Source organism: Salarias fasciatus, chromosome 9 (genome assembly GCF_902148845.1).
Source record: "Salarias fasciatus chromosome 9, fSalaFa1.1, whole genome shotgun sequence".
Lineage (NCBI taxonomy): Eukaryota > Metazoa > Chordata > Actinopteri > Blenniiformes > Blenniidae > Salarias > Salarias fasciatus.
In genome coordinates this window covers 9794152-9811879 of record NC_043753.1, presented here as the reverse complement: position 1 = coordinate 9811879, position 17728 = coordinate 9794152, and the positions used below count along the sequence as shown (strand labels likewise).

The 17728-nt window shown below is 40.1% G+C and overlaps 1 protein-coding gene across 1 annotated transcript; it reads left to right on the top strand.

Moving 5' to 3' along the window:
* Positions 1-11811: 11811 nt before the first annotated feature.
* Positions 11812-12934, top strand: mc4r (melanocortin 4 receptor). Its single transcript, XM_030099644.1, has one exon. It carries the CDS (start codon positions 11886-11888, stop codon positions 12858-12860), a length of 975 nt encoding a protein of 324 aa, XP_029955504.1. The 5' UTR covers positions 11812-11885; the 3' UTR covers positions 12861-12934.
* Positions 12935-17728: the final 4794 nt, after the last annotated feature.

Here is a 17728-nt window from a genome sequence, read left to right as displayed (position 1 = left end):
AAACATTTAAAAAAAAAGTCTCAAGTATTCAACCAGCTCTGCACTATTTTACATTGCTTCATGTTGGGTCTGCCAAAAATAAGTTTCTCTTGAAGATTGGACTATCGGCATTAATTAACGTAAATAAATGAATATCAGAAGAGGAAAAGGAGGAAGAGAAAGATTAAGGAGAAAAAGAGGTAGGAGTGAAGAAAAATAAACTTAAATAAAGAAGCTAAAAAGGTAGAGAAAGAAGGATGAGAAGGAACAGGAGGAAGGATGATTTAGAAGATATGTGGGACAGGCAAAAAGATGAGTTGAAAAATTAGGAAGATGGGAGGATTGAGATGAAATCGAGGAGCATGGAGGACAATTCAGATGCAGAAGGGAGAAGGATGAATTTTCGGCTCATAGAGCAGGAGGTCGAAGAAAAATGAGAACTTAGAGATAGAAGAAGGGAGATGAAGAGAACCAGAGGGGGCAGAGGGGAGGATGAGTGAGTTTAGGGGAGGAGGAATTATATGAGAAGAGTTACGCAACAACATATATAACTGATAAAGGACTTAAAAACAGTTCCTCAGATTGTAAATGCCTCGGTGAAGCGACAGAAACCTTGTGACATTGTGAAACTGGTGTTGTATTTGAATTATCACCGGGTTGTGCAGCTCGTTCTATTTCATTGTTTCAGTTCATTGTTCAGCCGTCCAGCCTGTGCCTCTTCTCTTCTGGTTCGCTCACACCGCTCGCAGTGGGTCATTGTTCCGAGCATCAATCCCCCGAACGCCAAACAAAGCAATTACCCCGCGGTCACAGCGCCACACTCAGCAGCTCGAGAAATGAACGTCCGCCACGCCGCTGATTCGGATTTCCTGCACGACGGCTCCACACCGACCACTGGCAACACACAGCTGGATCTCACTTCCAGGCTGACTTCCCTGCAGCCTCCGTGAGGAGAAACAGAGAGCCTGTTTACATGAACACTGAAAATCAGATCATTATCTGCTTTCAAGAGGGATCAGTTCAACTTCAGCTGCTTTGATGGAGCTTGATTTCAATGTAAAATGGACACAATGATGAAAAGGAGACAAGCCCTCATGGCGAGATGGATTCAATATGTCAGAAAACATGAAATCGTCCATATGACCAAAGTACCATGGAGATAAATGAAGAAAAAATTGTAAAATGCTGCAACAACAAAAACAACTGTGCCAAGTTGTTATGATGGTTCCTAGGAGAAGTTCATGCAAAGAAAAGTAAAAACAATCAAAAAATGTTGCTGTTAGTAATTTTGAAGAAGTGAAGAAAAGTCAACGTGCAGCGGTTTTTTTGTACGATTTTCACATTGTACCATTTACGAAACAAGCAAACACACAAAAAATATAGAAAAAAAAAAAAAACAGAGAAAGCAAAGTGTCGAATGCGGTGATCAAATGTATGAATGTGTCCAATTAAGCAATAACTGGAACATTTGAACAGCTGGAACTTGCAGCTTCTCTCCACTGACTGTTCTTATATCATCTGGTAAAATGGGAAATGGACTACACTTATATAACACTTTTTCATCTGCATTAGCAGAGACCAAAGCGCTTTACACTGCATTATCACATTCACCCATTCACACACACTTTCACACACCGGCAGGGCGGCTGCCATGCAAGGCGCTCAATCCATCCACCGGGGGCAATTCAGGGTTCAGTGTCTTGCCCGAGGACACTTTGACATGCAGACAGACAGACGATTGTCAGACGACTGACACTGAACCACAGCCACCTGCGCACCGATCTATTGAGGGGAAAACATGAATTAGGAGTTTGAGGTGCACATGCTCAAAAATGCTCAAAGATGCCATTTCAAATGTGTCCATCTGTTTTTCTGGACATCAGCATCATGACATTTCCATCTTCACACACCAAATATGACATGAATGAAAATGAAATCTAAATATAGTTTATTTTTCTGCGTGTTGCTTTTGATTCCTTGTAATGAATGGGTCATAATGAAGCCAGGGGATTGGATGGAGGAGGGTGGTGGTGGTGGTTCCCTCTCAGCACACTGTGTCCTTATTAGAGTGTTTGAAAACCATCCTATGAATTGATAATGACGTCAGGCTTCAGGAACCAAAGGGTGCTTTATTATTCAAATTGCAGAGTTGAAATAAATGCTCCATTTTCAAATTCAATTTTATTTTAAACTTCACTGGATTTTTCAGCGTATTTTACAGAAAAATGTAAATCCTTGTCATTTTTTGTGGGGATCCAACCTGTTGAAATGCTTTCTCCAGTAGATGTTGATGAAGCCCAAAGGAGTTTTTGCTGACAAACAGCTCTCAACGTGTTGTTTTCCCCTGGTGGTGCAGAATGAGATAAGATTAATTCCAGCGTGCAGGCCGACAGAGGCGTTCAACCATTCGCTCTCTGTAATTGGTTCCTCCTCTCGGCGAAGTGCCACTGTCTGTTCGGAGGGATCAACATGACGACGATTCTAAATTAATTACTTTCAAATTAAATTGTGGACTCTTTGGGTGGCAGAGGTTCCAAGGATGCTCTATCTTTATTTCATGCCCCATTTACGTCACATTTAATTATGCACTTGATATAAAATGCACACAAAAACACAGCATAGGAGCAGGTGATGATTATCTAATATGTAACTGCTTCATAATTGTGATATAATACAATGTGATTTAGAAGCGATGTTTACCAGCCACTTTAACATTCATCTTTAAAGCAGTGTATTCTGTGTGTCTGTGTACAAAAGCTTGTTTTTTTTTTTCCCCCCTCAGAGTGTATTCATGTGCTTGAGGATGACTGTGTGCATCCTTTAGGTCAACCTGACCGGTTTCTCTTAAGTGTATCCGCTGTGTTGTTGCTGCAGAGTGAATCGATCTGCCGCTGAGTCTGAGCGCAGGGTAAAAGCGTCATATCGAGAGCACATTTCTGAAACCAGCATGTCACACAAAACCCTCCCTTGGTGCTCAAAATATATATAGAAATACTAGTTAAAGGTATAAAAATTGAATTACATTGATGTTGTTGATGGACTGGTGACATGTGCAGATGTGTCCCACAACCTTGAACAGGATATAAGTAGTACAGAAAATGAATGGATGGAAATTTTGACCTCCAAGTTTATTTATACGCCGATGATACTGTAATTTACACATCTAATGCAGATTAATGAATAAAAAGATGATGAGAAACTCTTCTGCCTGCACACACTGATTCATTGATGGATTGGACACTTCATCCTTGTATTTGATCCCAAACTTTCACAGTTTTTCATGAACAATTTAAGTTGCAACCTTGACGTACTTTATCATTCTGTAACCTTCTTGAATCTCCAGACAACAAAATGATGTACAACACAACAATGATTACCTTTGCTTGACTATGCTGATGTTATACATTAAATCCCTTCTGATACACACCCACTTATTTCAAACAGTGCCTGTAGAGTTATTTTATAATGCAATATCAATGTCACCATTGTTTCCTGTATGAAAGTGGGAAGCAGTCATGACTCAATCTTCAAAGACATCATAATTCTTTTTTAAATGAATATTTTAACTGCCTCTCATGCCTCACACATCTTCTCACTCTGCAGCAGGCAAAATGAAGTCACTGGCAGACGAGCCTTTAAATTCCAAGTCCAATTGGAACAATCTAAACACAGGCCGACCATCCATTACTTCACTAAGTCTTTTGAAGGACTGGATGTTTCTCAGCATTTAATATTCAGGCCACTGCTTCCAGAGAGAATGTCCTCCTGCCTTAGCAGTGTCAGACCTCTGTTTGGTTCCTGTTTGTTTTTGCTTTTTGTTTTTTTGTTTTTTTTTTCCTGCATCATTCTTACTTTCCACTTTGGGGCTTGACGTTTCAACCTTTTTTACCATATCTACTGGCAATAGGAACTTTAATTCAGTGTCTGTGCTGCATATGAATTATTGTGATGTAGTGTATGCATTAGATTGTGGAAAAAATGCAAAGTTTGACAAATAAAGACACTATGAATAGTTTTTAACCAAGTTGATTAAAAAAAAAAAATTATGCTTTTTCTTTTCTTTTTTTTTTTTTTAAGAGACTTTACGGAGTAAAAATTTTAGCCACTTTACAGCAATCTCCCATAAGTAACTAATTACTCTCATTGAATGACTTACAACTTACATGCTAGTTTTGTTGTAAGAATACCTCTTTAAACCTGAATCAACTGCTGACAAAAACATAAAGTGTAAATATTGTAACACTAGCATTAGCAGGACTAAATTAAGAATAGTTTTCCTTTCTAAGGGCTGTTAGTAACTCTGTAGCATCCACTAAAGAGAGTCATTGAGCTTCTTATTCATTGTATTAGCAGCTTGGTTACCATTTCGATAACCTCCTGTTTACTGCAGGAGTGCACATCTCATCCAAATTATAGAGCATCTTCCTCCCACTAACCATGTAACTCCAGTGCTTCATATTCATGCATTCCTAAAAACAATGACTTGCTCCAATAACTGATTAATTTTGAATTGCTGTAATGACAGAGTGTATTTTTTAATATGTAAAAAGCTACTGGCGTCAGTGACTAATGTTCCATCAAAGTGCACAGTAATAAACAGACTAAAGTTGGGCCTGTAATGTGGATGTGTTTAGAAAAATAAAACACACAAAATGAGAAATTCTTCCCAAACTAAAGTGAAAAAACTTCATAGATGACAAGAGGCACCTTTCTAACTGTGTGGGCCTCTGATTCTGATGTCCTTGAGTGTTTCAAAAAGAATAATAGTAATGGCTTTATGGACACAGCTGTGATTTACTGTCGAGTTTCTCAGCGCCTTTGACGTCAACGAGGGGGAAAGCAGGCAGTTCATTAAAAAGAAGACAAAGAAGTTTACACAATACAACCATCACAACTGTTTACAATTTCATGATGTCAAAAAGCAGCTTTATTGTTTTTAATGGTAGAATAAAGGCCTGTACATACTGAATGAGAAAATCATGGACGTCAACAAACAAGTGATGTAATTTTTTTTTTTCTTTGGATCAGAAAAACTTTGGTTTATGTGGCACCCTCTTGAGGGGCGAAGTTTCTTCTGCTGTGCGGTCCGTGAACTCGAGGTGTATGAAATGTCTCGACTGAAATTATATTTTTCTGCTGCTAGCTGACATTAGGAAGTGAATTTTGTCCTTCCTTTTTTTGGAACTGAAAAGGCCGTCAGAATTAAGTGGGGAATATCGCCGCAAATTTACATATAATGCAAGCAGACACAAAATGTTTCCGTTTTCACTTGAAAACATTGTCGTGTAAATGGAGGCTTCATTGCATAACAGCCCAAAAATACTTAAATTCTGTGACATGGGAATTCACACTGCAGCGCTCGAACAGATTCAAATAGAGAAGTGAAGCCCTGACGCTGTGCAGAAAGCCTGAGGACAAATGGAAAGCAAATAAGCTCCCTGACAGCGAGTGAAAAACCCCAAATCTTGTGTGATCCTCTGGTGAAACTCCTGGGTGTTGTTCAGAGTAATGGTCTCTGTTATTATCCTCTCAGCAGCGGCACGGAAAACTCCCCGGAGAAGTTTCTGAAAGTTCTTTCTTCGTGCTATTCTTCTTGCAAGCAGACTTCAGAAAAAGGTGTTGCAACTTTTCTGGCTGGTAGAAAGCAGTTTTTGTTCTTAGAAGAAAAAAAAAAAAAGACTGAAGGAAAGCAGGGTCTGCGAAGTGGAGTGACCCTCGCGGACTGTGGGCCGGCGGACGGGCATGAGCACTCAAGTGAGAAATCTGCCATTTACCTTCCTGCAGGAAAACAAGACATCCCACCAATTTTCATGCTGTGATGGTACGCTGCGGCTAGGTTCTTATTTTGTTACTATTCTGCTGTCGTTCTCAGGTCAAATCCCTCCACAGTTTGGCCACTATGAGAGGGAGATTTGTTTGGTATTTTATTGAACTTCTTTATCAAAAACAATGAAAAAAAATAATGAAGTGACAAATTTATCAATACAGATATCATTAATGAGAAGAGGATATGTAAAAAAAAGTTGTTTTTTTAATGGCCTGACACCACAGAACTTTACATACTGATGCAATCAAGGCTCAAATTTACCATCAACCAATCCATCAAATGCAGGAATGCAAAAGTCTCAGTGCATAATTCAGTCAATCTTAGAAAATACGACTTCAGGGAGAAATTTTCACTCTTCCTCACTCTTTTTGTTGACAACAGTAAAGTTTGGTGGCCCTTAACTGCGAACCACAAGTCACTAAACACCACATAAAATCGAAAAACACAAGAAATAAAAAAAACAAAGGATTAAAAAAAAAGCACAACTAGAAATTGAATGAAATAACTAGATCAATCGACAAGAAGAGGTAGACGCTCGTGGGCACGGTGAGACTTTGTCGATCAAACGACCCCCGCTTTCACCTTTCGAACCAAAGTTAATCTGCCTGGCGCTCATTCATGGGTTGTAGAAGAGGAGAAACAGTGTAATGTATCATCCGAACTGCACTGTTGGGCTGGCTGAGCAGTCATCTAGATTTTGAGGCAGCTATAAGACCAGTACTTTGATATTAGGCCACAGAAACATTGTCGTACCCAAGATCGTGGTCTTGATTCAGTCTCTGGCCCTTAAAGTCTTGGTCTTGGGATGCTCTGCTCTTGTTTTTGATTCGCCATTATAGGAAGTTCATTCTTTGTATTTCATTCACATATTTATTTGTTATTTGTATTTATTCATGACATCAATGTGCACCAATTTTCATGTGATAGGCTGAGCAATGTCAACAAAGATCTGGCTGTCCAGTTGCACTAGAGGGCTGGATAGATAGATAAACTGAATTGTGCTTTCTTGTTCAGCTACAGATTGCAATCAAGATTCAACACACACTTCAAATTGAAAGGCCGGCACATTATTTGGTTTCTTAACAGACGGAGCATTGCAAACACACACTGATATTCCAAACACACTTCCACTTTATTCAAATAATTTCTCGTTTGAAATCTCTTCAAGTTCTTGGACAAGATCCAAAGTGCTGTTTCAGGAGAACTGCATCTCGGTATTTCGTCTGGGATAAGTGCAAATTTAATGTATTTGTCGGGACTGGATGCACTTCAGTTTATTTTTTTTATTTTTTCAGAGCCCATATGTTACTAAAATAAGTGATGCTATTATTTTGCTCTTCAATACAATTTCCTGTAGAAAAGCAGCGTGGGCTCTACATCATCAGAGTATGTTATATACGCCTGATTTTCTGTCTTTTACAGAGTTTTCAGTCAATATCAGCCGCAGCAAGCAGAGACCTCCATGAGCAGCGATGAATTCTCCTCCATCCATCCAGCAGACACAAATCCACTCACTTAAAAAACTCTGCACGGAGCGGACAGAAATGAGTGCAGCAGTCAGAGCCAACATTATTGGAGTTAAAAAAAACCTACAGTAATTCTTGTTTCTCTGTCTCTGAGAAATCAGTGAAAAATACAGACATACAGTACTTCTGTCAGATTCAATCAGAGAAACTTTGATCTTCGGTTAAGTCAAACTTTGAAAAAAAAAAAAAAACACTTCGACACCTTCTCTGTAGGGAAAGGGGGAAAATGTGATTTTTCTGAAACACTGCTACTGTCCATGCGGCTGTTGTTAACAGTTTTCTGTGCAAGAACAATGGCAGCCTCCTGAGTGACACGACTGCCAGTCAATATTTTCCTAGGACTTGGTAGTTTTAGAGTTGTGTTTTCATTTCAAAGACTGTTGTATTGTTATCATAAAATTATTTGACTCTAAACTTGTCCCATTGTTTGTTATTCTGCTAATTTTATTTTGTTTTTTATTTTTTAAATCGGATTCAATCCACAGTGCTTTGAGCAAACCGACCAACCAACCGTTTGCAGAGCTTTCAATAATATGCTTAAGTCCGAGTCCACTCGGGTGCAGGCTGCTGGGTAATCGCTGCTGTGCAGCCGAGCTGCAGCCTTCAGCTGGAACGCCGCAGCTCCAACAGCAAAGCAAAGCTTTGGATTCTGCAAGTCCGAGCTGACCAGGGGCGACTGTCACGACTCCATCTCACACTGGTGGTTGATTACAATCAATTCTGCTGAGTTGTTTTCTTCTCCGGGAAGTTATTTCAACTTCATAGTGACGGGGCGTGCAGCTGAACAAAATTTCTAGTTCCGACACGTAGCTTTCAGGATGACAATCAGTCTTATCCGAGCCGAAGCATCGCTAAGCGACTGATAACAATCAGTGTGCAGAAGCTCAAACCTTGTGAATCAAGCACACGTCAGCCTGCCAAAGGCCGCCCTTCGCTCTGTTCTGCCTCTTAAACACCAGCACTTAACAATGCTATTTTCACTCAGCTCAGACACACAACATGTTTGGAAAAAAAAAATGGACTAAAGCTTTATTTTCAATCTCTCTGTCACCATCCGAGAGGCACTTTCACTGGTACAAACCTCCACGAAAGGTTGGGGATCACATGTTTGACAACATTGAATCAGAAGCTAATGCTGATCACAGGGAGGCTTTTTTCCCCTTTTCGTTATTACCACTAATGGATGCATCACATCAAGCTGTATCTTTGATCTAAATTCATTTTCAACTCAGACGCCTCCTTCTTTACTGTAATGGATGGTATTTCAAAAATAAATTCAAAAGGTTGATGTTTCAGGGACATTTGTGTGTGTGTGTGTGTGTGCATGTGTGAGGTACGAGGACAAATCAAGTGACTGCACTACACACTCACCATGGAAACTGCTCTAAAGTGTGCTTCATTAAGAGAACAAATGACCTTGACGATGAATTCCTGCGGTGTTTATTTATTGACTTGACACTTTCCATCGCTCACGCAGATTTAATCCCAGATTTCATATGATGTTTGTTAAAACATTTTGCTCACTCAACTGCTGTTTTATATGAATTTGTTTCAGCCGTGGAAGGTTATTGTAAGGTATTTAAGGTGTGTGTGTGTGTGTGTGTGTGTGTGTGTGTGTGTGTGTGTGTGTGTGTGCTGGATTGTTTTGTCTGTGCTTGTTTGTTTTTTGTTTGAGGCAGCTCATTAAAAAACTAAATAGAAACTCTGACCCTCTGCAGATATGATGATCATGGTGATTTTCATAATAATTCCAGAGGATATCGCCAATCACTGCCTCTATTTTTTTTTAAGTTCCTAATATTTCATAGGATATAATAAAACAAAAAAATAAACAAAACATAGGTTGCTGATAATAATTTCCTTGCTTTTCTCATGTAAATCCCAAGTTTCTCACACTCTGAACTCTTTGATCATTTTCATTTTAAATTCTACTGGGTTCCTTTTTTCCTGCTCTGTCAGTCAAATTCAGCAGTAATGGAGGATTCACTGCAGCAGAGCCATGATGTCTTCAGCCCAGATCTCCTGCCTGGATGTCTCGCCTGTCCTCCGGCTCCGCCTGCTCCTCCCGCAGCGTGTCATCTTCACTGTCACCCAACGAGTTTGACATGAAGCATTTTTTTAAAATCCTCAAACGATTTCTTGGGAAACGGCATCCCGTCAATTTCCCGAGCAGATGCACTGATGGCTTTGAATTCTTGGCAGTTGGTGTACAGTAAGTGTGTGATCATTAGAGGGGCCAATCCGTGGATGTCTGAAATAAATGACGTCCAGCTCCAGCTGCTGACATCTCATTCCGCCAGATATAATCATGTTTTGTGGGAACGCCTCAAACACAAGATCACACAGTTCAAGGGGTATCACTCTCATTTCTGCAGAAAAATTCACAGCTGTTTAAAAGTTTACGCATAATGTTTTTAATGCACACTGAATGGAGTCATTCTGCTCAATTTTAAGACAATCACCTCAGCTAGGCCAAATTACCAAACATGTATCACTGCAAGTATTTATAAAATGGAGCTGCTGTTTTTAGATTTGTCCAGTAGAGGTCGCACTGCGACAGTAGCTATGAAAGCTAGCTAACAGCGTTAGCCATAAGAAACCAATGAGGATGAGTTTGAGTAAAGCAAGCGTATTAAAATCTGCTGAAATAATGTTTTATGACAATGTGTTTTGCAGGAAGTGCATAAAATGTGAACATTTTTCAAATAATCTTGTATTTCATGAATATTAAAGCGTTTTGATTCAGATTGCTTTGCACTGCAGCTAACTTTGCTGAGGTAAAAAAAAACTTTGACACCCTCATTATTGATGATCAATTTTTTTGCCTTCGGTGGCGCTCCTCAGAATGTGTGGTTGAGTTTTTGCTTTTAGGTGACATGAGTGACATCTCCTGAATGCAAATAACTACCACAACAGAAATTATCGACTTTTTCCCCCATAATTTCTTCATTTTTCACTCGATGTCGTCGGGTTTAGCCTCACCAGACAGCATTTCATTCAATACTTCGCTGTCAAATTCATCTACAACAAAGCTGAGTTGAAAATCCTCCTCATCCTGACTGTCTCCGTGACTGTGTCCAGGGCTGCTGCCGACTGTTGACATAAAATGATTCAGCACTGACTAAGCCTTGCTTTGAAGGAAAACCGTGACACGAGTTGAGTCTCATGGAGAAACGCAGTCACGTCAGACCTTGAACACCTGTTAAGTATCCTCGGAGCTTGAGTTGTAGTGCAGTAGGTTTCAATATAAACCGCCTGTAATCAGTCTCAACGCTCATGCAATGTTACAGCATTTCCTGTTTGGTTTTTCTGGTGGACTTTTCTGTCATCCCACTCATTTCTAAATTTTTGCTGATGAAGGAAATGAAGTTGGGGTGGAACACATTGATTACACAAACGTCCTGTTTACACAACAGCCGTGACATCTGTCGTAAATGTCAGAAATGCTGAAGATAATGTAGTGTGCATGCCAGACTAGCAGTCAGCGCTATCGGTTGCTTTTGTAGTGAGGCCACACAGACAACAACACACTATAAACATTAACAATGGTGAATACAGACATTTATATAGACAGACAGTGAAGTGGGGTTGCTATTGTGGATAACTCTCAGCTATAAAACTACCACTTCCCAGGAGAATATGGACTGGGAGCCATGTCTCTCTGGAGTCATTGTTGTCATTGTCCATGCACTCACGTAGGTACAGTTTTCTTTTAAAGAAACTTTTCTTTTCACTACAGCCGTGGCATGCATATGCAGTGCAGGGTTTCAGAAAAGTCGTTTTTCTTTCTTCACATTGTCGTATTTGTTTCAATGGACAGTATTCTTTATTCTTTATTTGTTTTTTCCAGCATCACTGCAGTCTGTTTAATCTTATTTTTAATATTATGAAGTTTCTCTGTCAGCTTTTCATATGAACTTTTTTTTAAACATATGTTTTTGCTAATTATGTGTCACAGAATTCAGCCTCCGCACAGTTTTCATGCACTCAGACCTTCAGTAGATCAGTTGAAGTGTTTTCTGTCTCATCAACATCACCTAAAGACGCTGAAAGAGCATTATCTGTGGCAAAAAAAGTCTGATTCATGTGAAAATCTCCATTCATGCGTGGCTGCGGTCTTTGCTCCTCCTCTCCTCGTGCTATCAGACAGCGGATAGGACTGCCAGGAGTGTGTGTGTGTGTGTATGTGTGTGTCTGTTTTTGTGTGTGAGGGATAGAAAAATAGAGGCGAGGGCGGGGAGATCACAGTTGCTCTGGAAGCGCCGATCCTCCCTCAGTCTCGCTCTGCCTCTCACTTTCCCACTCTCTCTCAGCCACTCCGCTTCGTTTCTCTTCTGAAGTGGATTTTTTTCTTTAACCCCCTTTTCCCTGAACTTGCAGAGTGGAGATGAGACGCCGGATTGCAGAGAAACAGACAGTCTGATAAAGCGACGCTGGCGGAGAATTCTTCTAGGGATTGGGGGTTCTCCATCTGAGAAATGCAAATTAGATGGATAAGTAACGGGGAGAACAAGACGAGAGCAGAGGAGAGGGGAGTTTAAAGAGACGGCGTTATGAACTCTACGCAGCACCATGGGCTGCTGTACAACAGGAGCCAGACCTCCACTGTCATGCCCACCAGTGACAACCTCCCGGAGGAGGAGAAGGACTCGTCGACTGGGTGCTACGAGCAGCTGCTGATCTCCACCGAGGTCTTCCTCACGCTGGGCATCATCAGCCTGCTGGAGAACATCCTGGTGGTCGCGGCCATCGCCAAGAACAAGAACCTCCACTCGCCGATGTACTTCTTCATCTGCAGCCTCGCGGTTGCCGACATGCTCGTCAGCGCGTCCAACGCCTGCGAGACCATCGTCATCGCGCTGATCAACGGAGGGATCCTGACGCTCCACGTCGAGGTCATCAGGAGCATGGACAATGTGTTTGACTCCATGATCTGCAGCTCGCTGCTGGCATCCATCTGCAGCCTGCTGGCCATCGCCATCGACCGCTACATCACCATCTTCTACGCGCTGCGGTACCACAACATCGTGACGGTGCGGCGGGCTATGCTGGTGATCGGCATCATCTGGGCGTGCTGCACGGTGTCCGGCATCCTCTTCATCATCTACTCGGAGAGCCCCATGGTGCTGGTGTGCCTCATCACGCTCTTCTTCACCATGCTGGTGCTCATGGCGTCGCTCTACGTGCACATGTTCCTGCTGGCGCGCCTGCACATGAAGCGGATCGCGGCGCTGCCGGGCAACGCACCCATCCAGCAGCGCGCCAACATGAAGGGCGCCGTCACACTCACCATCCTGCTGGGCGTGTTCGTGGTGTGCTGGGCGCCGTTCTTCCTCCACCTCATCCTCATGATCAGCTGCCCCAGGAACCCCTACTGTACCTGCTTCATGTCGCACTTCAACATGTACCTCATCCTCATCATGTGCAACTCTGTCATCGACCCCATCATCTATGCCTTTCGCAGCCAGGAGATGAGGAAGACCTTCAAGGAGATTTTCTGCTGCTCGAATGCGTTCCTTTGCGTGTGAGCCAAGGAGAACCGATGGAGGTCATACTGCTCGAGTTGGACCAATTGTTTAAAACCGATCAACTCTGACCGATCAAATCAGGCTGATCGAATCGGACTGATCGGAACAAACAAGCTGGACTAATAGAATCCGACCAATCTAATCAAACTGGTTAACTTGAATTGATTCAAAATGATCAAATCAGATCAGTGAAATCAAACCAGTTGAATTGATTCAAATTTGACCGATCGATTTGATTCGGAGCACATCAATCAAACAGGACTGAAGAATTTTATTTAAAATGAATCGATTAAACTGAACTGACCGATCTGATTCAAACTGACTGAATTGGATTCGACCATTCGATGACGATGATCCAAACAAACCAATCAGTCTGATTTGACCTCATCAATTTGTTCCAAACCAGACTCACCAATTTCATTCGAATCAAACTAATTGAATCAGACTGGTGGAATTGCATTGGACCAATCAAACTGGATCACCTAAAATGGATTCAATTCAGTTCAAACTGCTGAACACTGAGCTTATATTGTCTGATCGATCAGTCGAACATTCTCCTCTGCTGCATCAAGCAGCGTCAGAGGTAGGTCCACAAACACTCTGTAATATAAAAGCACCTGTTGTTTGACACTTTTGCTGTTTTTAAGTGCAATTTGAAGTCACCTGCTTCATTTCTCACCTCGGAACTCTTTACGAGAAATGGAAAATGCCATTTAGGTGTTTTACTCCGGGCATCAACCGAGATTGTGGCTCACTGTGCGTGACAGACTACCTCCCTCTGAATCCCTCTGATATTGGATAACAAGCAGCTCCCTGGATTATACTCCACCGATTCACACTGAATGTAAAAAGATTCTTCATTAGATAAAAGCCATAAACAAAAATCCTCTGATCCAGCTTATTCAGCACTGCTGCTCATTTATTAACCCTCTCCAAAGTTTACATGTCATTTATCTTTCTTCCATATAATATCCTGGAAAGGGCATATGGCTGCACATTTCTCATTGTATGCATTTTATTTACAGTTGCAGTGTCTGAGTGAAAGTTTCAACTTTCATGATTAAATGTTGACATGTTTATCAATACATCACAACAACTCTCAGTTCCAGCTTTTTTTTTCCATTAAAAACAATTGTAGATAGGTCTCAAACACCTGTTAATGTGTTGAAAACAAGATCATGTTCCATCCTTTGTTTTAAAAGCAGTCAAATAAAACAAGGGAGAATGATGAAAAATGTTAAATGAATTACCAAATGGAACAATGAACATCTTTTTTGCTGGATAAAAAGCAAAGAAACAATTAATGTTGAATTGAATTTAGGAGGATTGGTGGTGGATTCCTCCAGAAATGTCAAAATCAAAAGCACAAGCTGCAAAAAAAAAAAAAAAGATTTTTTTCCTGCTGGATTGCTGCTTTTTGTACCCAGTATTGTTTTGTTTAGTTTTCCCCACACTGTATATGTACATTGTAAAATGGGTCAGAAAACGCATAAAAGCATCAAAACTGTGAAATATGTACATAAAAAATGAAACTCAGAGCGTGGAAATGTGAGGAAAATGGATTTCTCAGGCATCGAAATGAGCATTTTTAATAAGATTTTAGGTTTTAGTTATTTTTGCAGCAGTATTGTGATGAAGAGAAAAAAAAGCCAAATCAAGGGGACGATCCAAGCATCTCTTAATGTTCTCGCCGACGCTGTTGTTTCTGTGAGCTGCATGTTTGTGTAACTCGACGGACTTTCACTGAATGTATTTTTATGTAAATGTTGTGCTGTTGTTTTTTAACTCTTTGCCTTAAATATGCTGTACTGTGATGTAAAGAGCAACCGTATCCTCTGTGACAGTCTCTCTTTATTTTTTTTTTATTTTCCACTTGGCCTTATTTATTTATGCCTTTTCTCAAACTTGAATTGCTCACAAAATGCACAAAGAAGAACATGCAAACAGCTGCGGGATTCTTTCATTTGCTGTTCAGAAGCTTTTTCGATCGACTTGTACCCACTTGAAGATGTTTGCTTGACCTCTGTGAATCGCTGCTGCAAACGTACTCCAATAAACGGTCGTGCCAACACAGCGACCCTCTGTTTGCTCCGGTTACTCCACAAGATGGACTTTAGCCTTTTCTTGCTCGCTTTGTTGACTTTTGAGTTCGAAAAACAGAGCAGAAAGTAACTGATAGAAGAGAAGCCAGGATGTACATGTGGGGGTTTGGGTTAGTTGTAAGGTATGCCAACGTATTTTTTTCCAAGCGTACTTTTAGTGTCAAATTAGATAAGCGAAAGAGGCATCATTAGCATGATAGAGATAGATATTAGATGCTAACAGAAATTATACTATTGAAACATAAACAGACCCTGAAATTCACCCTCATCCGCTTCAGTTTATTAGGAAAAAAGATGAGCTAAAAGCAGCCATTACTCGCTGAAAATAACTTATCTGGATGAGTAGTGTCTAAATTTGTTGAACGGGGCGGCCATTTTGAATGACATCATGAATGTCCCATAATTCTCGTTTCACCTCGGTTAATATTTTGGGGGTTTTGTATGTATTTTTGTAACTGTGTCATTGATTTTTTTTTTTTTTTTTAACTAGAAAATAAATTATTCTCTTTAATGTGGTTTTAGGTCAAGGCATTGCCTTATTTTTGCTTCAAAATTAAAAGTAAAAAGAAAACTTGCAAGCTTTTGCATTTGGATGAGTGGAGTTCACTTTGGACAGATAAAATTTTCTGATTATTAGTGGAAAAATTCAGATTACACCTTCTTAACCAAACAAGCGAAAGCAGAGAATTCGTTGAATTTAGCTTGATACGTTTCCAATATTTAAATGCTTGAGCCAGACTAAAGTAAGAAGGTTGCTAAATCATATTTATAAACATGATTAAACCAGATATAGCCTGTGACTAATAAATATCTTGAAATAAACTTAATTAAATTTACCCAGATATAGTATACTTTCAGTAGTTCGGTTGGTAAAACGAGTGCATGGTAGCTTGTGCTAGCAGACTATTATTATTAACATTTAGCGGTTCAAGAGCATATAAATACTTTATTTCATGAATATGAAAAGCCCACATTTACTTGTATTCAAAGTAAAAACATGACAGCTCCTTTGTCCTGGTAAAAAAGGGACTTTTTTCCCCGATGATGCTGAATTATTAAACCTATCTTTAGGGCTTTTGCAGCTTTTAACATGTATTCAATATTTCTGCAGCGGTATCAGTGTGACGAATGAGATTCATTCCGTTTAACGACAACTAAAGAGACAGACAGATCCTGGTATACACGGCGAGAAAATGAGTTTCCAGCCTGTATTCAGGCTGTTTTCATCTTTCTGCTCTCCCGATGCAGAAAACATCATTTGCTATCAGCAAGTTCCAAAAGAGAGTGGACGGGGGACGCTTGGAAACTAACAGGAATGGTAATACTTATTGTAAACTTTGAGAAAACAGGCTGAGGAAGGAAATATGAGATCTGTGGAAGTACAAAGAAGGATCAGCCCCAGGTTGAAATCAAATCACACAATTTATTTATTTATTTATTTTTCCGGGATAAGGTATGTTTGTAGCATAAAAGATGAAAATGTCCGTGGCACTGTGTTATTGTTGTTGTTGTTTTGTTTTGGTTCTTTGTTTGTTTTTAATTCTATCACAAAAGATCATTTTCACTTCGTGAGTAAAAATAAGTTTGTGGGGGATGTAAAGGATTCAAACTCCTGCTTTTGTTCTATAATAGAGCATTTCCATGTAAACAAATCATGAAATTACACCAATTTCATCTACTTAGTGACACAAATTGTAAGAAATTATCACAATGATCCACCTAAAATGATTTCTAAGTTTGAAATCCTGCAGAATACATCCCCATCCCTCAATCTGCTAAGCAAAGGCTCAGTCCATTCATCAGTGAAAATATACTGAGAAAGTAATTAAAAAAAAAAACAAAAACAAAAGGATTATATCATTGGCCTCAAGTTAGTAGTCAGAACTGAGTAGAAATAATCTTACTGTAGCATTATTGAATTATAATTAAAATATTAAAAGTAAAATCCATTTGTAAAAATGTGTCTTACTAATTGAGAAACCTCTCAGTTTGTTTTGTTGTTTTCTCACTTTATAATTTGTTTCTTGTTCATTTTTTTCGTGCTTTTTTAATAGCAAACATGTAGTGTATCAGAAGTGGTCTTTCTGAAAAAACAATTGATATGTAGAAAGTCCAGCAACGGTCAGGATCATGACAACAGTGAAACAGACATTAAAGGATATATTTAATTTGTTTGCTTTCATGCTTTAAAACCACATACGTCACACTTGATTCCTTGTAAAGCCACAGGATTTGTCAAAGCACATGTGTGCGCTCGCGTTGTTCTCTCTTACGTAACAGTGCAGGAGTTTCAGGATGTGGAAGTGACCCTGAGAGGTCGAGACGCTTGTGACACAGGAGAAAGGTAAACAGCTCGGTGAAATGAAGTCAAGCAGACTTGTTATTCTCACTGAGCAAATATCAGCAGAATGTCGCAAACTTATATAATGAGCTTTTCCACGCTGGCCGAGGCTAATAATTTGAATATAACATTGCAACACTGAGTCCAAAATGTCACATCCAGCGCCACATTCAGTCATATCCCATTATTTTTTTGTGTTTGACAAACTTCAATTCTTATTGTTCCTTAATGTGCTGAAGTAAACACTGTTGCGTAACGACCTTTGCAGGCTTTTGAAACATTCCTGACTGCCTGTCTGGAGTCACTGAGCGCTGCTGTTCAGCCTCTGTGCTGTGGAGCAGATCCTTGGATGTTTATCGTTTGAGCGATAAGTTGACGGGGAACAAGGTGGCGTCCGCGGTCGGTCCAGACACGACAGAACAGGG

Excerpts from the sequence above, each read along its gene's own strand:
- mc4r (XM_030099644.1), top strand. The coding sequence starts at position 11,886 with ATGAACTCTACGCAGCACCATGGGCTGCTGTACAACAGGAGCCAGACC.